General features: G+C 45.4%; 1 protein-coding gene across 1 annotated transcript in view; it reads left to right on the forward strand.

The window, feature by feature from the left end:
* The window catches only part of BOD1 (biorientation of chromosomes in cell division 1), a 51,943-nt gene extending 49,492 nt beyond the window's left edge, over nt 1-2,451 (forward strand). The window contains exons 4-5 of the mRNA XM_025210159.1: nt 294-493; nt 1,571-2,451. Of these exons, the coding sequence (XP_025065944.1) occupies nt 294-492 (199 nt within the window). The 3' untranslated portion in view covers nt 493; nt 1,571-2,451. The remainder of the gene's footprint in view (nt 1-293; nt 494-1,570) is intronic.
* Nucleotides 2,452-23,410: the final 20,959 nt, after the last annotated feature.

Consider the following 23,410-nt stretch of genomic DNA (forward strand, 5'->3'; position numbering starts at 1 on the left):
ACTGGAGTGGCTGTAAGCCAATGGCATTTCAGAGTCTGGGAGACCAGATGTCAGTTGTGACTTCTGTAGGAATGGTGGGGGTAAAGGTGGGGGTGGGGTGAGACTAGGTGAGAAGTGTTCTGGTTTCTGTGTGGTAAAGGGAAGGCCTCCTTTGTGAAGGAGCTGTGAGTGGGCTGCAGTTCTCAGCATGTTCACACTAATTGCTGCTGACATGAGGGCCCTGGAGAATTCCTGAAAGAGGTTGGGGAGAGTTTTTTCAGAGGAGCTGAATGACTCCTTTGTCTTTGTCCAAGGTCAGGGATGCTGGAAGCTGGAGTGGACAGAATTATTTCTCAGGTGGTGGATCCAAAACTAAACCACATCTTCAGGCCGCAGATAGAGAAGGCAATTCATGAGTTCCTGGCTGCACAGAAGAAAGAGGAAACTGTGCCAGCTCCTCCTCCAGAGCCAGAGAATAAGGATCCTCCTGCTCCATCCCAAGATGCGTCCTAAGGTCTTGTATCACTGCATCCTGTCACTGCGGTAGTTTGCATAGCTCAAAATTGGAAGATTTGCTTTCTACTTGGCTTTATAGAAAATACCTTAAATCACCAGCTTTTTGTTAGTATAGGACATTTGAGCTTCTCCCAATTGAGGGCTTACAAAAAAAGAGCGTGTATGGGAATTAAACACCTCGAGATAAAGCAAGAGTTGCCTAGAGCTAGGAAGAATCTGCACAGTGTTTCTACTCCTGGGGCTGGCTTTGAAGCAGTAACACAAAAGGCCTTAGATACAGGTACTGGCTAGTGAACAGGGACCTACAGAGCTTTAAAGACCATTTTGATTCGTCCTTCAGATAAATTTGGGGATGTCAGGCCTAAAGTCGGAGGGGCTCCTTCACTTAGGTTCAGTTATAAAATGGTCATTGGTGCTGGCAGAATTCTTATAGGGGGAGGCTGTAATATCCTCTAGGTGAAAAGCTGCTTCATTCCAAACTGTGACAGGTTTAAACCTGCCTCTGATGTTCCAGCTGAAGGACTGAGCCTAGCTTTTGAAATTTAAAACAAATTTGAGTATTTTTTTTTTCCCAAGGCTATATAGAACTTGTATGTTAAAACAGAGATGGTGGTGGGCTCCATCTCTAGAGGCACTGCATGTTAATATTTGACTATTCAGGCCTTTGGAACACTTGTGGCTTGCTGCAAAGTTTCAGATCTGAACTTGTAAATAGACAGATTTAAGATTCCTTCCAACTACAGCATTTGCCTACTGTATATTGGTCTCTAATGTTTCTAAAGTTTTTATACGAGTTCTACCTCTAGAACACAAAGCCATGCAACACCAGTCTGTTGTTTGCTTAAGAGGAGAATAACAGAATTTAGCACAATCAATCAGATAGCTTTTTGCTAGCAAGTTGAGAGTCCTTTACATCCATACTGGGTAACAGACTGCTTAGAGAGAGAGGCTGTGAATAACATTTAATTCAGGTTCATAAGTAATTCACAGTTAAATGAAGCTGTACAAATTGTTACATTACCTATTCAAATGCATTTACTTCGAAAGGTACAATCGTGTGATTTTTCTCTTGCAGAGTGTTCCTGGTACTGAACAGCTTGCAGTTACAAAATACACATTTTGGTAGACTGGCACTGGGTTTAGTCCATCTCTCACAGGGCTGTTGTCTGCCAGTGAAGAGGAACTTTCCTCAGGCCTGATGGAAGTATCAGTAAAACTCATGGGCATCCAGAGTGCTGAGTATGGAAATACAGTCTACGTATGGGACTGTTTTATTAGAATAGACAGCAGCATGTGTGCTTGTGACCATGCTGGGGTGGGTGGGTTCTCTTGTTGAAGGGGCTAGGAAAGGGGAATGGATGGGATACTGCAGTTTGACAGAGTACGATGGAAAGTTTTTAAGTTATGTAAAGGCTGAAGAGTTCATTCTGTATGGTTCTTGGAAGGTCATTATGGGACTGATTTGGGCCAGGTAAGAGCTTCACGCTCACTTGCTACATAATGCAGTATTGAGAATTGGATGGAAAGTTAAAGTGACTAATCAGTGCCTGTTTTAGAAAGGACATTCCTGCTTTTAAGCTGTAAAGAATGCTTTAGAGAGTCAGCCGTCCGGGGTTTAGATAGAGACCAACTTCTGACATGCTGTAGGAGGGGTTTACAGTTAGCTATGTGAACAATAGCTGACTTAGCCAGTGCTCTTCTTCCCTCAGGGACTGTAAGGAGAAGCAAGGGGTATCAGTGGGAGAAGAATCTGAAATCTAGTTCTCCCAACAAAATTCTTCAGGTATCTTTTTAGAAGCTGCTCATATGCATGGGGAGAGCCAAGTAGAGTGTAACTAGTGCTTGGAGTGTCTTTTTCAAATAAAAGAGGTGAGGGGAAAAAGCAGCAGCTAACTTGGACTCCTCAATTTTTTTTTTTTCTTGGGAACATAAGATGATTAAAGTTATGAAAAAAGGTCTTAAGATCTGTGGTTCTTGATACCATGCTTAGAGTATGCCCCATAGCTTTGTCCCCACATTTACAGCTTTATTAGAATCTAGCATGCAACAGGATATGTTCTGTTAGAACAGCTCATCAAGTCCCCTCTCAAAGAAAGCCGAAAGGTCCCCAAGGAATCTTAATCTCTTGCTTCATTGAATTGCATGTCCTCTTCAGGGTTTCTGAACAAAGTCCACCAAAACAGGAGACTGAAATTATTCCATTTTCTAAATAGCATTGTCATAACAAGTTAAACAAAGAATGTCACCATCTTTTTAGCAGGAGACTGAAACATTGCACCTACTACAAATATTGCATTTACTCAAATATACGGTGACCCTGATTATAAGATGTCCTGCCTCCCCCAATAATTAGATTATATACATGGAAAATAGTTTTCCAGATATAGAATCTAATTATTGGAGGTTTGCCTTCAGTTTGTTCCGTTCTCACTGCTACAGCAGGGAAAATAAGTTTGGGGGGTCAGGTAGCCCCTCTGCCCCCCCCCCAACTTTTCCCCTACTGTCCCTGAGCACATGAGAGTGAGAAACAAAATTTTTTGGGGGGGGGGGAATTACTACAGGTGCTCATAGGTGTAATTAACCTAGAATTGATGCAGTTTACTTATTTTGCAACTGCTTTTGTTTTTAGCCCAGGCACTCCATAAACACACTTTTAAGCAACACTTCTGTACCTGCTTGTATATAGTACAAACTTTTTTATTAATATTTTTTGTGGTCCAGGGCAAATCAGGCAAATTGGTTCCAAATCATATCAATTGAGCAGAATTCAAGTGTTCCAAAACCATGTTGATTGAACAGGCAGAACTCAGTCATTCTAAACACCATGTATGGTGCTACAACTGGTGACTTTTTTTTCAAATTAATTTGTATCCAAGGCCAAATTAGCCAAAACTAATTCCAAATCCAGGAGTCCAGAACCATAAGTGGCCCTACTACTGGCAAACATCGCCCACCCACACCTGGGGCTTTAGACGTTTCCAAATCCTTTGGCAGCCATCCTACTTGTAGGCCCAAGCCCAGAGGCTTGGGGTTCAGGTGCCCCTGAGTTTTGCTTGTCTTTAGCCATAAGACGCTCGGAGCAAGCAAGGGAAGAGCCTCCCATTTCCATAAACTGGGTTTAAAGCTCCTATACCTCAGCAGGTACTAAGCCATGCCAGAAGAGCAGTTCTCCTGCAAAGCAGTTCAGAAAAACAGCTTTCTTGAGTACAGATGCATGTCATTTCCCCTGCCAGGTTAAGAAGCCACTACACTTGATCTGAGCCTTCAAGAGGCCGGCCAGAAACCTGGTGACTGCACAACGCTAGCCCAAAGCTAAAAGGCCTTATGGATTTACCATATGGTTAATTAGGCTGGGCTCCAGCAGAGACAACATTTCAAGCCATGGTGATCCCACTGCTCAATATGTGTGTGTACTCCAGATCCCCCACCGCCAAAGACGCAATGTGCTAATTAGACGCCTATGCTTGACTGGAACCTAGTGTTCTTGTCATGAGTCCTGGGATCCTCCAAAAAATTTACATGCAGATGAGGCACAGGACAGCCTGGTCTGACTCCATCTCCTGGAAGGCAGGGTCACATTAATATGCAACAGGCTGAGAGAAGCAACAGGAATTCTGGGTGAACTGTTTGGGGCCCTGTTCAATGACATTTGTTGGACATTTACAGCTGATTAAAAAGCAGGACTCGTTGGAAATGGAGAAAGAAAGGCATAGGTCAGCTTTGGTACTGAAGAGGAAATCAAAATGTCTTCAGTGTAGTGGCTCATTATGGACTTGAAAAAGAGTCAGTGCTGAGGGGGACTAAGCAAAAGAGGCACCACCATATATTGCCTAACTTGTCCTTGTGGTGGAGTTGCACTAACTTGTCCTTGTGGTAGGTTCCCATCAGCATCTCATTCTTTTGGCTAAGATCAAGCACTTTTAGCACCAAGGGGAGGGTGCCAGTCTGATATTGCAGTACCTCCAGGCCTGGTGCCAGTTCCCTGTGGAGGGAATGCCATCCCACCGCTCCCTGTTTAAGACCCAGAAAAAACAAACAAAAAACCCCCAAAATTTCCTATCAGTATGTTTCCCCATGTGGGCCATGTTTTTTATAGTCATGCTCAGCTCTGTGCTGGCTGCATTTAATCAACTTCATGATTGGTTTCCACTGCTAAGCATATTTGCTTTTGGCAGCAGTTTAATGATGTATTTAGTGAGGTTTCCTTGTACGCCAATGTAAGATGAGGGGCTTCCCCTCAAACCTGCATGTTGATCGGGGTAGGAGGGGAACCACTCATCTTACCTTCAGATCAATACAGTACTGAGTGTTGTTATATTATCAAGCATTTTTGGCACCAAAGTTCTGACTAGACAGCCACTGATAATATCCTGTAGGTGGTATATAGTACGTTCTAAAGCACATTTAAACCCTAAAGCATATTGGAACTGTTCTAAATACATTTCTGTTACACGTTGTTCTCCCTTGCCAGGATTAGATAGATTGCTAAGAATAGTAGGCTGGGTTGGGGGCTCTAGCGTAAGAGGTCAAAAAGACAATATTCCTAGACTACCTTGAGTGAGAAAGTTTCATTCTTATTGTAAAGGCTGCCACCAGAGTTTAATCACTGCTGGTGCATTTTATTTGTCTTGTCATCTAGTCTTATGCTCGCTGCATCATTGGGTAGATTCTTTTCCTCACTATTCTTTCCTATGTTGAGAGATTGAGCTGCTCGACCCCCTGGGGAGCTCCGAGATATGTGCATTCCACTGACAGGTGCTGGGAGGCGGGGTTGGAAAAACAGGACAATGGGTGCGTGCACACACACACACACACACACACACACACACACACACACACGATTTGACTGCGGTTGCTCAGTGTCCAAATTGGGAAGAGAACTCGGGATTCCCAAGCCCAAGTCTGTGTCTGGCTCTACTGCCCACCATGACTAAACTAGAGAGAGAGTCATTCTTACGACAAAGATAGCAGTTCAGCTGAACAATTCATGCTTTAATGGGCCTACTGTGACAAGTGTCAGGTGAGAGAAAGACACTGCTGAAGGGGCAAGCTCAAGTGCCTGTGGTGGGGGGTAGGGGGGTAATACCAGCTTCTTTGTGCTGTTACAGGAATGGTTCTCTACATTGGCACCTGGATTCTGACTTTGTGGTTAGGAAGCTTTCTTGCCAGTTCTCTCCAATTAGTTTTGTATCCCCAGCATTTACTGCAGTCACTGATACCTGTGTTGAAAACTAGTTGGTTCCCTACTTAAAGACCTGATAGCAAATGAGATTGATATTGTAGGCTTGGTCAGCTCCTTTCCTAAGCCACAGCACCTATCAAGATTTTGTTAAATAAGCAGCATGGGGTGATAAGATCTTATGTTTGACTTAAGATCATGTGCTGCACAGAGCTGCTGTATGGAGTCAGTCCATGAAAAACACATTTGGTATATGGGAAAAAAAGTGCGGGTCTACTGTTCTATAGTCTTTTTGCTGTATCAAACTGGAGAGTTTCTGAATTACTGAAAGCAGACTCCATGGCTCCTGTGAACTACAAAAAGTCCACCAGAAAAGAAGGGACTTAGTTTTCCCAGCCAGCATGTTGTCCTGTAAACAGTACCCCAGCAACTTTCACTTGCTGCTCTATTCAGGCCCTTCCAGCCACCAAGCCCATCCTCTCTCACTCTGTGAGCTGTCGGCTGGAAGGTTTCCAGACCAAGAGCCTCACACGCATCCTTAATGCTTTCTTTATGGGGAGGTGATGGGGGTGTTACTGTGGTACATTGTTGCAGCTCCACCTGGGTTCTCACCACAGCTGCTGTAAACAGGATCAAGTGATTTAAGGGAGTTAGCAAGCCAGCCTCTCCCGGTCTGTAGCAGGAGAATGCAGACAGATGTTATGAATGCTTTTGTATTGGGGAGCTCTCAAAGTGCAGGAGAATCCAACTATAGCTTTTGCCAGGGGACCTAGGAGTAGAATAGTTTTAGGCACGTATCCAACTGAGAGCTTGGAGCCAGCTGCTAGCTGTGGAAATGGCATCATGATCTAAACAGGTTTGAAGTAGCTGAGACTACATCCTTAGTTGCAGGGGTGGAGGGGGAAGGGGAAAAAAAGGCAGGATTAGAGAAAAGGGACAGGAGCACATTAGCCTGAGTTTAACTGCAAAGTTGGCATAAAGCTCTTGTTTACAATATACTTGCTAGCTTGGCTTTCCCCAAAAACTGTTACAGCACCCTATAGAATGCATTAAGAGTGAGACCAAACCAGTTGGCACAATATATTCCAAGACTATAAATTCTCCCTTTGAAGAAATCAGGATTGACACTTCGTATAGGCCAAAAGAAATCTCATAATGTTCAATAAGGGCAAGTGCAAAGTCCTGCACTTGGGATGGAACAATCCCATGCAGCAGTACAACCTGGGGTCTGACTGGCTGGGCAGCAGCTCCACAAAAAAAGGGCCTGGGGGTTACAGTGGACAGCAAGTTGAAACTGAGCCAGCAGTGTGCCCTTGTTGCCAAGAAGGCTAATGGCATACTGGACTGCATTGATAGGTGTGTTGCCAGTAAGTCAGGGGAAGTAATTATTCCCCTCTATTCAGCACCGGTGAGGCCACATCTGGAGTGCTGTGTTCAGTTTTGGGGATCCCACTACAGAAAAGATGTGGACAAATTGGAGAGAGTCCAGTGGAGGGCAACAGAAATGGTGAAGGGGCTGAGACGCATGACTTATGAGGAAAGACTAAGGGAACTGGGCTTATCTAATCTAGATAAGAGGAGACCGAGAGGGGACTTAATAGCAGCCTTCAACTACTTGACAGGGGTTTGAAGGAGGATGGAGCTGAACTGTTCTCAGTGGTGGGAAATGACAAAACAAGAAGCAATGGTCTCAAGGGAAGTTTAGATTAGATATTAGGAAGAATTTTCTCACTAGGAGGGTAGTAAAACACTGGAACAGGTTACTGAGAGAGTCAGTAGAAGAGGTGGTGGAAGTTCCATCCTTCGAGGTTTTCAAAACCCAGTTAGACAAAGCTGTGGCTGGAATGATCTACTTGGGGATGGTCCTGTTTTGAGCAGGGGGTTGGACTAGATGACCTCCTGAGGTCCCTTCCTATCCTAACTTTCTATGTCTCTGTATCCAAGAGCCATGCAGTTACAGGCTTGATGTACAAGTTACTGGGTGAAGTGCCAATGCCTCTTCTGTACAGAAGCAAGATTAGATAATTGGTCTGTCCTTATTCTGTGAACAGTTTCATCAGTCTATACAGCGCAAACAGGACTGGCATGACAGTTGGACAAAACGCTACATCATGCTGATAGCAATGAGGGAGCAACTGGATCATCCTTGAATCATAGAGATATTCCTTGGGGTATGTAGGATTTGCCCTCAACATAAGCCAGCTGTGCTGCAAGCCATGGGTGAAACATGCAAGCCTCTCAAACTCAAGCCAAATTCAAGTCACCCCCAGCAGCACTCTTCAGTCAGGTCTGCAGGCACCTTGATGGGAAGACACAAAGTCCTATTTCATAGTGCTCTCATGACACACACAGCTCAGTGAGGAAAAACAGCCATCTGCTATGGTACGCTTAGTCAGACCCAAACCACTCGAGGTCAGAATTGTGCAGGATGTAAAGCCAAAAGCACTTTTAAGACTTCAGTCGAAGTCAGCCATACAGCATACCTCAGTAGCTCAAGGGCAGCACTTTTGTTAAGACCTTTCCAGGCACTCTTGTGCAGCCTGTGCTAGGCAGAGAGGCCCAGTGCTAGTCTGAGCACACATCCCTCACAAGTTACAAGTGGAGTATCAAAGTTATCAAAGCTTATGGCTACATTCAATAGAAAACTGGATGTAATCCTATGGATCGACTGAACTCAGAAGGTATGTAAAACAATTACTGTTACTCTACTCTGTGTGCTTCCTACTCTATCAAGAACGGCAGGAGGTACTAAATTAGCAAAAGCAGAATCTATCCATATCACATGGGCAGCAACTGGATGAGCCTCCCCTTCTGAAGATTTATGATTCAAGTCTGATCTGGAAGGAGCTGCCTGTGGACAAAAAGGTAAATGGGCAGTCCTAAGGCTGCAAAGATCTGAGCACCTGCCACTTTGAAAAATTCTTGGAGGCAGTTTTATGAAGCTTGGGTGAACAGAACACCAGTTTTAACTAGATCAGTCCTAAAAGGGATTCAGCTTAGTGCAGCGTCCCTCCACAGACCCGTGTGTGTAGCATTTCACTGATGCCCAATGAACTGATTTAAAAAGGAAGAGTTCATACTAGGGTGGTTGCACTGACTTAATGGATGCTCTTAAAATAATCTGGGGGAAAAAAACCCTTGTTTGTTTAGCACTTAAAGGTTTAGTTCAGCTTTACTACCATAGAAGGGAAAAAACAAAACAGGGGAAGCAATTATTTTATAGCACCTTGCATGTAACAGGTTAGGCAGGCAGGCCATCGAGAGTCATAAGCCATTTCCCCAACAGACTTAGAAAAGTTAATAAGTTCCCCATCATCATAGTACAGAGAGTTATAGGGATTAATGCCCTTTGATTTAAGCATTTGTCCTTGGCAACTGTTGGAGACAGGATTCCAGTCTTGATAGGTCAGTGGTATGCTCTGGTGTGGCAATTCTTATGTTAACTTAAGCCCTGTGCAAAGACAGGAGGGAGCTCTTTCCATCCCTAAGAGACAAGGACTAATTAGCACATCCCATTAAATTATGTCTTAAGAATTCAGCTCACAGCACTACTAAGTAACACAAACCAGGCAGAGGTACAGGTTCATTGCTACAGTGCCAGAAGCAGAATACTGTCAAAACTGAGCAATTCTTCCCACCACCCTTGTGAAGCAACAAGTTCTACATTCATTATTGTGTCCTGCTCCCTCCCCCTCGCACAGACCAGAAAATTTTCTGATCTGCTAATTCCAGTTCAGCCGTTGTGTTGTCTAGCTTTTACCAAAGACCTGATGTGCTGTTGGATTTGCTCAAAGAGCAAGTAACCTCAGCAGCAAGCTGTCTGGCAAGGTTGACAAGTTTAAGATGCTGAGGTAATTCAAGAAGCAATTAGATGCTTTCTTGGGGCCAGGGTACAGACTGCATTAAGAGGATGAGCTTCATTGGATCCAATAGGTCTTTTCCTTCCCACAATGCTTCTCAGGTTCTAACTGATAGTGTTCCTGCATCTTGGGTAGTCATTTAATACTTTGAATGTGCTTTCTCAGATGAATACATTAATGCCTTTAATAGGTCTCAGGAAATTGCTGCATTTCTTCATCTGATACATTAATAATGTGAAGGGGCTTAAAAGATTTTCTGCCTTCTCAGCTTTCCCCTGCCCAAAGCACACGTATTCCCTTCTGCCGAGTCACTAGGGACCAGCTGCAACTTAAAGGGAAAAAAATGTGAGTTGCATTCTTGGAAAACCAGCCTCTCTGCTCAATGGGCTGCTCCGCTATGCAGGAATGTCAGACGCTGAAGCCCTTGGGAGTCTGCATGGCTCAGTGGATAGGACACTAGAGTGGGAACCAGGAGATTAGGTTTATTCCTGCTTTCAACTAACCTGCCGGGTAAGTCGCTTCATCTCTCAGCCACCGTTTGCCCATCCATAAGTAAAGACAACACTGTCCTCCTATACGAAGTGCTTGGAGATTCATAGATAAAAAGCAGACCCTGCCTTCAGAGTCAGATTCTACAGAATCCTATTAGCCTGAGAGTGGAAAAAAGCGTGATGGAAACCTGGGCTAGAAAACAAGGGGTAAGCTAGAATGAAGCTGTTGTTATGCTGCACTAACCAAGCTGTGCAAATAAATCAAGTTGAACCCACTTTAATCCCTTCCCTGCCCTCCAAACCCTTTGGATACCTCCCAGTTCTCCTTTGGAATGGCAGAGGAGCAAATACAAACAGTAATCTCAGTACAGCCCAGACCCTCTGTGCCTGATCCAGCTTTGAGCCCTTCATTGAACTTCCCCTGTGTTGAGCACTGCCTGTGTTATGAAGATCTGTAGCACAAGTCACTGGGCTGAATCCACATAGATTTGCTTTGCAACTTCTCTTTGAAGAGTCTTTTTTAGTGTCTTGCAACACAAGAAACCAGGGCAATGCTCCCCGATGATGGGAAAACATGGACAGTGGAGCCTAGGGCAACAGAAACTGTGGCATCAATACAGGAGTGAGCTGGCTTTGTAGCCACAAACTTCAGCTTGTGCCGCTAAATTCCTTTCCTCAAATACACACAGCACATCTCAGTCCCTGTGTCCTGTAGTACTTTCTATACAACTCATTTGGGAATCCTACACATGCTAAGTCACTATCTGTCACGTAGATTATAATGGTGAAGCTAAAAAGAACCAGGCTTTTATACTTGGCTCTGTCCAGCATCTTGAGACTGACCAGGTTACTCCATTGCTGTGTAAATCAACCATCTATAGAATGACAAAGTGTACCTACCACAGGTACCAAGACTTGATGTTCATGAAGCACCTTGAAATCTTCAGAAGGAAAGTGCTACAGAAGTTGGCATGATATTATGCCAGGATGTGCATGGCACTAGCCAAGGTACCTGGATAGGTCTCAGCTGGCATGATACTCCCATATCATGCCAGCTGAGACCTATCCAGGTACCTTGGCTAGTGTCCATGGGCAGGGCTCAGTGCATTTTATATCAATGAATTGTTCTTGGCCCCAGCAGGTCTGAAGGCTTAATCCTTATGGCTACCCCAGACCACGCGCAATTATTGTGAAATGCACATCCCCTACAAGCCAGATTGGCACAGTTATAAGGCTTGTGGTCAGTGCCAGAGCATGACTCCAGAATTAGATACTACAGAGTGAACAATGGAACCCAGTTACACAATCCTTGATAAAGGAATGGATCTGCCAGAGAGGATTGTGTTACTTTGCACCAGCTGTATTTTTCAGTCCCAGCCAAGTGGGTGTATCAGGTGGCACCTGAAATCCTAGTCAATGGCTGCCTGTTAAGGGAATTACCACATGTCCCTTATGACTAAAATGTAGAGAAAGAGATACCCCAATCCCGGAGGAGTTCTATGAAGTCCCATTTAGTTGCCCTCAACCAAAGGAAGGTCATTAACAGTATCAAATAAGAGTAGGTGGTGGCATTTTCAGCTGCTCCACCCTGCATTATAAACAGGTCACCTCAAGTGCCAGTGGGTCGTGTTCATCACTGCAGAGCAGAAAGTATCAGAGTGATGGCAAGTGGGTTATGTTAAACTTTCTCCAGCTGGCTCTTGGTGAGAGCAGACTTGAGAAGCTATTCTTAGTGCCAGTATTTGTCCTGTGCTCATCTCTCCTGCCAAAGGTGGGTACCCAGAAGTCTGCAGTTTTAAAACCCACATCAGCTCTCACATGGTGGTAAGCTCCATGGTTCTGACTCCAAACTATTCTTCCCCACTGCAGCATTGCTCTGCTACTTACTGTACATGCTCTGTTCCCAGCTTGCACGGGAGCTGAATTTAAACACCTCGAGCAGTCATGCACAAGCATCTTTTCCCGAGATAAAACTCTCAAACCTTTTATTTACCGAAAGAAGAAATTCCAGAACGGAAACCCAAATGAGAAACAGATTGGAGAGTCTAATGAGAACAGTTTCTCAGTCCTCAAATGAGAATAGGGTTTCTACATCCGAAAAAGCTCACACATTCCCTCCTTCCCCCTGACATAGACACACTCCTGCCCTGATGCATTACAGGCCTCCCTTGCTTTTACCAAGTTCTGCTGCCCATGTCCAATGCCTCATCTCCCCAGGTGCGCTGCCTCCCAAATTCTGAACTCAGGAGTAGCTGTAGAAAGATCCCATCCCAGTTCTCCCGCTCCCACCCACCACTAATCCTGCTCTGATCTCTATAGCACATAGTCATATACACAGTGCCTATGAAACATAGCTGAAAACACAGGATTTTGTTGTACACATACAGACACTGGATTTCAGGCAATGTTTAAGTGAAGCACAGTATTTCCAATTACTGGAATACTGTATTTATTAAATGCCCGCTGGAGGCATTATCTCACTGTAGCTACAAATTTTTAATAGGTATTTTCTAATATTTTGGTAAGCTTTCGTACAAGTTTTACAGGAATGCAAATAGCAGTTCCCTAAAATATTCATGATGAAGCAGGGTTTACTGCTCCGTAAGATCCACAAATGAGAGTGTGAATAGAGACAGAGCATTTGTGAATTTAATTTCTTGCCTATAAAATTAACAAATTACTTTTCTTCAAGCAGTCATAGAATCATAGAAAATTAGAGTTGGAAGGAGGTCATCTAGTCCAAACCCTCAACGCAGAACCATCCCCAGTTAAATCATCCCAGCCAAGGCTTTGCCTAGCCAGGTCTTAAACCCCCCCGCAAGGATGGTGGAGATTTCACCACCTCTCTTAGGTAACCTGTTCCAATGTTTTACTACCCTCCTAATGAGAAAGTTTTTCCTAATATCCAACCTAAAACTTCCCTTGCTGCGACTTGAGACCATTTCTCCAGTCAAGGTCTAACATGAGATTGCTTCAGATGCCACTTCCACACATACCTACTCACCCCTACCCCCACCCAGATCTTGTGACAAGATTTGGATTTTTTTTATTAGCATTTCAGTTATACAATTCATTTTAACCTGGTATGAAATTCATCTCCTGAGATCCAACGGACTTTCAGCCGTCTCATCCCTACCAGAAAGGCCAGAATCTGCGCAACACATAGACTCTACACCCAATACTGATTTTAAGCACAGCTATAAAGAATAACAAGATATCAGGTGCGAACCTGTATTCAATTGCTTGTTATAGAAGGGGGGGAGGGGCCACACACACGCGCGCGCTCACTTTTCAGAAGAGACAACTGCTATAAAGGTTCCTTCCTATAGCAACATGGATCTGGTTTTCAAGACTCGATGCATGTAACTGTAGGAGAAGTAAGACCACGCTAGAAGACTAAAGCAGGATACACCAAAGTGTCATACTCTTCCATTCCCAGCTCAACCAAACTTTGCCCCTACAGTTCTGCTCCTCCACTGAAAGCCCAATAGCTGGGGATGGCAAGGAGACACTCTCTTGCAAAGAATGGGGCTTCCTTTAGCGTGTCCCTGTATTATTCAGAGAACAAGGGAGCAGGAGTTGGGCCCACTGCTGCCACCCCTCCAGCATGGAGTAACCCACTCAAGAGCATGGACAGGGAAGAAGCCTGGGGATGGCAACATTTAGCAGTGCCTGGGGAGAAGTGAACCCCAGTGCCACCTGGAGCCTCCTGGGCACCTCAGGCAGGACATCTGAGCCAACAAGTTCACAAACAACTGCTGCAAGCGGCAGGAAATTCTTGGGAGTTGGGAGTACATCCTAACTGCTGTCCCACCCACAACCAGCAAAGCAGAGGGAAGGCAGAAGCAGCAACAGTTGGAGAAACCATTACAGCTTCAGGGTTCCTGCATCTTTGCTGCCAGCTCATTTTGACTTCATCTAACTCAATCTCTGCTACTTCAGCTCTACATCCTTCAATGACTATTAGTGAAAGCACCATTAGTCAGCTTTAAAAAAATCACATTTTCTCCTCCTTTTCTTATCTTTCTGTACCTGCTGGAGTGCATTATGGCAGCAAGTCTCTGCCCCTTTCCCTGCAGTCTTCCTCCCTCCCAGCATATTGCACGGTGTTAAATTAAAACTACATGCCACCTAACTCCAAACAGCCTGTAGAGCCTTTAGTAGCTTTAGCAGAGAGCAGCCATACTGTCTCTGGCCGTAAGGGGGAGATAAGCTATTGCTTCATTTGTCAGCTCTACTTCAGAAAAGCCAGCAGAACTTGGGTAACAATCCCAAGCCTTTGCTGTCTCCCACGTGAATCTGTTCAGGAGGCATGAAGTTGATTCTCAGCCTGCCCCTTCTTAAATCCCAAGTGTGTTTTAGGACCCAAAGGAAGAAAAATAAGCAATTTTGTTTCTCATCAGATTTAATGTGGGAAATAAGAAGTAATGCTGCGTGGGAGGAAGTAGGAATGGAATAGCTCAAGTGGTCAGGGACCAAAACACACAACATTGTTTCACACCTTGACCTTGTTAGTTTTAAAACCTTCCCAGTTTTGGTCTGACAGGAGATTAAAGACAAAAACATGACATGCCCATGCCCAGATACTGGAGCCATAAGATTATGTCTTGGGAGTTTTAAGTAAGTTTCTAGCTCTCAATGTTGTAAAGAATGCTTTGAAAACAGGACCGGCATAACCAATATAGTGACAAATCACTTGAGAGTAAGACAACCCAAAACCATGAATGAGAGGATTAGCTGCCCCATGTGTCAGTGAGGAATTGGCACCACTGTACAGATGTTGGACTGCCAGGTCTACACCACCCCAGCAGACAACTGTAGGAAGAAGAGAATACAACAGGTTCAAGCCACCCATTAAGGCAATACCTGATGCTGGAGTGTTAGTACTGCCATCCCCTATAACTACTGCAGGAAATCGGACTCTTTCTGCATCCTATGAGAAAGGAGAAAGGAGAAAGCACAGAGCTCCTATATCACTGCACCTGTCTTTAGAAGGCAAATGGGACTCAAGCCATTCCAAGTCCACTCCCAGGATCACAGGGTGGAGCTGCAAGCACCCCAAGATGTGGTGTGCTCAGGGAGTTCAATAGCCTGCCAAGTCTATCTGTGGCACTCTGAGAGTCCCCATTAGTGCAGTATCGAGACCTATGGAAAACTATTTGGTCTTATACACAAGTATTCCCAGGACTGTGCCAAAATACTGCATCCCAACACAAAAACCTGAAGGGGCATTTCATGGGTATTCACAAAGAGCCGTGGGCTGCTCCTAAGTACTCTTTCACCAACAGATCTCATGCAAGTGGATGCCATAGGAGAAACTTGTACTGTGGCTGGTATGTGCAGCCTCCGTGGATGTCAACCCAGCATCTTTCACCAGTGCAGCATTAGCCACAATACTGTTATTGTTGGGGGGTGGGGGGGTTGGTTCATTCTTTGTTTTCTGTTAAGCAGAAAGCTGCATCAGTGCAAACTACTGATAAGCCAGAGAGAGGTCAGAGGGGTTCACATGGCCCCTTGTCAGGAGTACTAAAACAGCATCTCAGCTTGCGTTTTCAGTTCTTTCCTTCAGAGAAATGCTTGAAAGCATCACCTGCTGTATGCACCAATCCCAGCAGCTAGAAAGACACCATAATGCTCCACATAGCAGGGGAGAAAGGTCACCTCCATTACTGGGGTGTTCACTGAGGATTTCAAGCTCAAGTCCTGCTTGTGCAGCAAGCCCACCAAGGGAAGGGTCTGTGCAGGGATGGGGTCCCACACCAGTAAGTAGCCTCCTGCCAAGCTGTTATTGGATGGTAGCAAATTTCCAAAAATGCAAACGAGTCATAAAGAAATCATAAAGTCACTATAAAAGAGTTTCATGTATCAGTGCAGTTTTTCAGGGAGACAGAAGCCACATCATCCATTGTTACAGCACACTTTAAGAGCTCCCTGTTCTTCTGTTCAAATGGAGCGGCTTTATTTTCCTGAGAAAGATCAGCTTAAAAAAACTAGCCGCAGTTCCCCAATACCCCCCTGTGAGCTACCATCCCATCTCCCTGCTCATTTCCCTCTAGGCCTTCAGGGAGCAGCAACAACTCTCAGCATGGGACAGACCTATGGTGACTCTGGCCAAATCACCCTGAAGTGCCCCCTACCACCCTCAGCCTAACACAGAACAGAAAAAACAAAAAAGGTCATTTGTGCAGCCCAACTGACAACAGATCCAGAGTCCGTTTTCTCTAGTCACATCTCATCTAAGCTCCCTCCTTCAAGCCTATGGTCCCTATAGGGTGACCCCTGACAGACAGCAATCACAGTCCCCCCCAAGCCAGACAGTGTGAGTAAACACCCCACTTCAAGCCTACCTTGCTTCCTAAGGCTTTGACAAGCAGCAATCTGACCTCACTCTCGATCCAGTAAAATCTCACCACCTAAAATCTACTTCTTCTCCCATTTCACCATTGGTATAGTGGCTTTCTCCCATGTTAATTGACTCCAGGCCTGACAACAGGTGCAACAGGTTGGTGTTGATAGGAACTTCACTGATCCCTTCTTTGCTAGTGTGAGGTCTGCACCACCCATCCTTGTAGCTTATTTTTGAGCAAAATCCTCAACATTTCCCAAGTGCTAGATGTGGAAATTAAAAATTCTGCTTTGAAAGCAGCATTTGATTTGAGTCCCAGGTGGCTCTCAGACAAGGCTTGATTTCAATACAGAAACTGCAGGGTCCTCGCTGTGTTTTAACAACCTCCATTCCACGAAAGGATGTAGCAAAGCAGAGCTGAGTGGGCACTGAACTGGAATCGTGCCAAGTCTCACCTCTAGTCCCTAGCAGCTCGGGCTGGGCTCGTTCTACCTCTGCAACCCAGAGGTGACCAGATATCCCTTTCAGATGATCAAGACCCTTTAAAAAGGACAGTTTAGAAGAGCAGGGAGAGGCAGACCTAGACGGCTCAGACTCTGGTCTAGCTACACTAGTGTATAACCTAGTATAATAGAAAGCTGGATGTGTCCCAGCCTTTCCAATCTTTGTGTAGCAGCCACTGCCTGCACTGACTGTCTCTTGGTAATGCTATTCCTATAAACCTGTCAGGTCCAGGAGGGCTACAGCTTTGAATCAGCTGCCCTTCATGAAAAGCAAGTGAGCATGGCACAGCTTAATCCCTGTCAGTTCCCCCAGACAAGCCCAGAAATGCCTCCTGAAAAAAAGATCCTGTCTGAGAGAGACATCCGGACCTCCAGGGCCCAGCTCACACAGAGACATTAGTTGTCCTTGAGCAGCAGTGACCTGGGAGGTGGGTTGCTCCACAACTGCACGCATGATGTAACCCACCTCTACCGCCTCCCTCACCTCTCCCATCTCCTGTGTCTGCAGACATGCATGAGCTAGAGGAGAGCTTTTATTGGGGAGGTTTTTCATAGGCTGGATTTATGGGAAGTCCCATGACTGGCCGTCTTTGACAGCTGCTCACAACCAGCTATTTTGGAGAGCAGGACTCCCAGGCACAAAATCCTAGCATTTCTCTTACGATTCCAGTGCCACAGAAACTCCTCCAGCATAGGGGACTGAAAACAGGTGAAAAAGCATTTAACAGAAAAGGCACAACTAAGGCCATTTGCTATAAAAAAAAATCCTTTAAGCTCATTCATATCAGTGTTTCTGGAGACTGAAGCCAAAGTCTTCCTCCAAATATTTTTTTCCTTGCTGTTAAGTGCACTCATGCTGCTTCACTATTGCAGGGCTGCTTGGGACTGCAGGCACAGGCCTAGTTGTACAGAGCTGTTCATGAATTCTGCAGCTGAGCTGTCAAAGTGCAGCTTGCTGGGTGGTTCAGGTTAATTCTGCTTTGAAAGCACAGCATTTGCTTTGAGTCTCAGGGACTCTCAGTCCAAATTTGCTCAGTTTCCAAACGAACCAGTGTCCTAGGCAGGCTAGCTGGTTTGTCCACCAGAAATAAAGTTTCCAGATATGGTATTTCATCAACAGTGCTACTGTTGATGAAAAATCAGAAGAGAATCCAGTGCCCTCCAAAGCTATGCTGGCCCATACAGCTAGAAGTACTGGAAAATTCTGTGTGCACAGAAAAGTAAGGAGATACAATGGTGCATCTAATACAGGGAGTGAGGGAAAGCCATTTTTTACACAACAGCTTCTCTGAGCATAGCTACACTGGGAAGAAATACTGCATGTACATCACAACTTACATTATCTACACAACCATATAGACTTAGCCAGATTTCCATATGTTACCAATTTGCCATGCAACACAGAACACTGTTCTCTGAAAACAACTGCCCAGAAGAAAAGAGACTGATATCATTAGCTCAAGACAGGTAAGTGCTGTGCTAGACACACACACACAGTTCTTTCAATTAGCCCACAGCACTCCCTGCTATTCCAAACTTGATCCCCACACTTAAAAACTTCCAATGGTAGTGAAGCCACCACTCTCTAGGTAACCTCTTCCTGACCTTAAGCTTCCTTACAGCTAGAAACGTCTTCCTGACATCTAATCCAAATCACTGCAGGTTAAGCCCATTACTACTTGTCCTGTCTCCTGTGGAAACAGATGTTAGTACAAACCCATTTTAGAATAGTCCTTGCCAACCCAAAGCAGGGAAATGTTTTAGGTCATTATCACACATCACAGGGAGTGTGGGGATTTCCTGGGTAGGGTGATCCCTAAAGAAACAAGTTTGACAGAGAAAAGATCCAGAGACAGGCCTGGCCACTCCTATACTGTGAAACCTGCAGCCACAGGGGACCCCACAGCTAAAGGGCCCCCTGCACATAGGCAGTAGAAGTGGGAGGCTAACAGGGCTCAGCCCCCACAACCAGAGCAACAGCAGACATTGCCTTAGGGCAGCCCGGCCACAGGGTCCTACAGCAGGGGATAAGAGATGGGCACGCTGAACTATCCTGCGTGCTCACAGCCGGCCCAGCCACAGGCAGGTAAGTTTCTTTTAATCTGTTTTTCGTATTTCCATGAGCTTGGGGGGAGGACAGATCGAGACCCCCACAGTGCGGGAGAGAGTGGGGTAGGGGAAGGGCAAATCATTCACCTCTGCCCCTGGCCTGCTTCATCTGCACTGTGGGGATTGTCCCACAACCCGGCCCAGCCCCCATTCACCATGACTGAGATAATCGGAGACCAGCAGCTCCTCCAGAGGCACTGGCACTGGCACTAGGCAGCCAAGGGGGGGAGAGCATCTGGCCCCCTAATCTTTGCACGGGTGAAAGTGGGCCACACCTGTGAGCTGGGCTCAGCCTCTGCTCTGTCTCCTCGCCTTGCCGCCACCACTACAAAAGCAGCAGGCATTGCCATATGCCTCGCTGCCCAGCCTGCCCAGTGGCAAGATGCACATGGTGGCATCTGCCGCTTTCAAAGCGGCAGCAGCGAGGCATGGAGACATGGAGCAGAGGCTGAGCCCAGCTCTCAGCTGCAGCCCGCCCTAGCCCATGCAAAGATTGGGGGGCCACGAGACCTCCCCTGCCCTGAGCTTGGTGGCCCAGTGGAGTGGCTCTGGAGGAGCCACCAGGCTCTGGGGGTTGGGTTTTTTGTTTGTTTTTTTAAAACTAAATATTGTACATGCCTCAGGTTGCTTGTTTGATATTATGATGTTGCTTTATTTGGCTGCATAGAGTTCAATCAATGGGCTTGTCAGGGAAACCAACAGGAATGAAACCAAGCAAATAAGATTCTGTCCCAGAAAAATGCCATATTTTCTTACCTACAATATGCTCCAGAATAAAATACAGACCTAGAAAGGCAGAATGAAGAAAAACAAAAAGATCTTTCCTTGTAGTAAGTAAATAAGTAACAGCAGCTAGGGAGCCAAGCCTGCTCATTGTTCTGCTCCCTGTGGGTAGCATGCAAACCTTTTGCTTTCACCCAGTTAGCAGCAGAAACTGTTCTTACCATATTTCCTCACATATAATCCTCACTCCAATTTCCAGAAGCTATTTTTTGAAAGAGGTATGCAAAGAAATATGGTACCGGCCTCCCTTAAGGAAACAACAGAGAAGTTGCTATTTTCTGCCAGGCTCCCAGACCTAAACCTCCAGTCGAAGGAGACAGTAAAACCCTAGAGTCTGAACAGGCCGGAACAAGGAAGAAAGAGTTGTCAGCTGGCTGAAGTTGATACACAGACACATGGCAAGTATGTTACAAGCAAGGAGCTACCTGAGATAGAGATAAAAATTGAAGTTTAAGTAAGAAAAAGTGTATATCAGACTGTGGTTTTGATCCATCTCCATGAAAGCTGTCTGTGTTCTGACAGGTAAATACTACTTGTTCTGAAGGAGATCTTAATGCCACTGCAAAGGGAATCACTAACAGGGCCAAATCCCAGTAGGCTCCCCTATGGTAATATTGTTAGCAACTTGGGTAACCCGAAGTCCCTACTGGAGAATGGCCTGATTGTAGGATCCCACCCAAGAGAAGAGAGGGCAGGCGCCTACCACTTGATAAGGGCATATGTGGAGAATGGCAAAACGTCTCAGAACACAGGCTAGCTGAGGACTCCAATCCTACCCCAGAGTGACAGGGATTAAAAGTCATTCCTATTGGGTGGCAGTTTAATGATGTGCCTAAAACAATTTGTTGATCTCAGTCCATTTTCTAGTGGACAGGTTACAGACAAGACCTTCCCCATTGGCATTAACTGCAACTCTTCTTGGAATCCTCAGCACAGCGCCTGAGAGCTGAATGGGCCATAGCGCTCATCCTTGACTATGGTCCTTCCAGGTCAAGTATGAGACACATTGGCAGGGGGACTGACCGAGGGGATGCTTGCACTGCATGTACTGTAGTAATAACTCATGTGCAATTAGGTACAACACATCAGTCTTCCCTGCTATCAGTTCATCACCTTTCACCAGCTCTGGATTCACCTTGCAAAAAACAAGTATTAGTAACACAGTTGACATTTACCACATTGTCATTATCAATTATATAAATTATAGTATGAATATAAAAATAAGAGCCAACCTAAGTAGCCATAAAGTTTCACAAGGCCTTAAGAGTTCTAAGAATTTTATTAGGTGAAAGAGCAATTCTGCAGTAAAAATAGCATTGTTTTCCTGTTAAACCTCTTTTTTCCACTTTGTTTTAAAGCATTCAAGGCCTTAAGGAATTCAGCCTGCAACGTGCTTCTTGTTGGGAAACAGATAATATGTTTGTAAAATTGTATGTGCTGATTCTATGAAACAAAGGAGTCTCCCAACCAGTGAAATCATCTCACTTGGAGCAGATGGTATGAAGTACAGCACCAGAACCAAATCCAGCTTAAGGAGACTTCAAACAATCAAGAGACAAATCATAATAGCTCAGTGCTTGGCAACACTTTCACCTTTCACAGATGTTAGAGGAGAAGCTATTTTTGGAAGAAGGGTCAGATTTTTTCATATTCTTGGTTCAAGATCAGTCCTCTCAAGTGGAATTCCTGCCAGCTGCTAAATATACATAGATTTACTCTCTTCACTACCCACACTTAGCCATTTAACAGGCTTTAATTTCAGACTCTGGCACCAGGTGAGATGAAAGTCCTACAAACTTGTTTTCTCCTCCTGGACACAGCAGGACATGCATTTTTTAAGCTATCCTCCCAGCCCCATGTGAACAAATCCTCATGACAAAGAGGAATGCCAGCTATTTTCCAAAAATACAAAATCCCTCTCCCTGTCTTCCCTACTGTTGAAAGAAACTCGGCCATCCCCAACTCCACATTCTTTCTCTCCATCTGACTTTCCCATCCCCGCTTTTTAGCTTGCAATGGGCGTGTCTACATATTCATTAATGTGCCATAATCAGCACTACTGCACGGTAGCATTGGCACATGTTTTTTTGTGATACTAATGTGCAGTAGACTAATTAGTCTACTAGAATTAGCCTACTGTGCATTTAGCATCTTGTGTAGAAGCACCCAAACAGTAGCAAAAGTACTTTTGTAAGTGCAGCCTCAGGTGGCTGATTCTCTTTCTCTACCATCATGACCTGGACCTTGTGGAGCAGGCACGGTTAAAAGCTCAGCTCTCCCTGAGCATCTGCTGAGTGTACAGAGTATGTCAGTGCAGGAACATGTTAGCTCCATGTGGCAGGGAGCACTTGATCCATCGTAATATTGAGTTACATCACGAGGACCTCAACTATGTGACCCAGAATATTTGACCTAATGTCAAGAGGGGCCTAGGCCTATTGAGATATTTCACTGAGACACCCTGGCCTCCTTCCACTAGTGGAATCTGATCCAGCAACAGGAAAGTGTGAGAATTTTCAGCTGTCCCCATCCCATGTGAAACAGTCAGGGTAAGGACTTACTCTGCACTGTGTATGTAGTAAAGGGGGCATCTTCAAAGCTTTCTCCCTTTTTTTTTTCTTCCGAAGAGTCAGCTCTCCCACATTTCCACACTCTGACTCAGGTAAGCTGCATTTTTGCAAACCGTGCCAACATATATTGTGCTGGTCCCCCAGTATCTTCCCTCTCAAAGATCCCAAAGTATTCTATAAGGTGGGGCCCAAGGCTGTAAGGTGCCAAATGGCATGAGAATGATGCTGACAAACTTCATCTTTGCTGAAGTCAATAGGGCTAGGGACAGACATTCAAAAAGCCTAAGCCTGAATTTATTCAATCTTTGCAGGTTAGTCTAAACTGGCTAGGCTAAATCAGTTTGTAACCAGACAGACATCCCAGAAATGTAAGCACATGCCTGCAGTGGCACAGGCTAGAAGCCGGGGGATGCTAAAGCAGCCCTCCCTTCCCTTCCACAGAGCTGAGCTGAGGTGGGGCATGGCCAGGTCCCAGCAGGACACTCTGATTAGGGAGGGATTCCCCCTACCCCTCCCACCCCGAAGCCCAGCAGGGAATGTTTATCACCCCTAACTCAGTGTTTATCAGCCCATTAAGAAAACTACAGAGGGACATTACCAACTACCTGTTGATTCGGCCTTTGTCCGGTGTGCCACAGCTCAGAGGTAGCCAGCATGTGGTCTGCTAGCTAATGCTGAGTGGTGTCTGTGAGGGACAGGGGAATGCCTGCTTAGCAGAGAGTGGAGAGAGGAGGGGAGCAGAAACCAGGGAGATGCCTGCCAGTCTCTGCCAGAGCTGCAGCCAGGTAGCAGAGGGGAAGGGCCAGCCCTGCTGTGAAACAGAAAGCCCCGCCCAGCCCAGAGAGCATGCTGGGATGCTGGGGGAGTCTGATTTAATTTAAACTAGCAAGGAGTCTGGGACAGACATGGCATTAACTGGTTTGAGCCAAATCAGTTAAGTCTGATACTACATTCAACTAGGTTTATCTCAAACCGGTTTCAGCCATTTTCAGACTGGTTTGTGTGCATTGAACATCTGTTCCGTTACAGGCTTAAACCAGTTTCTGATTACTTAAACTGCTTTATGTGTAATGT

This window comes from Alligator sinensis, unplaced genomic scaffold (genome assembly GCF_000455745.1).
Source record: "Alligator sinensis unplaced genomic scaffold, ASM45574v1 scaffold360_1, whole genome shotgun sequence".
Taxonomy (NCBI): Eukaryota; Metazoa; Chordata; order Crocodylia; family Alligatoridae; genus Alligator; species Alligator sinensis.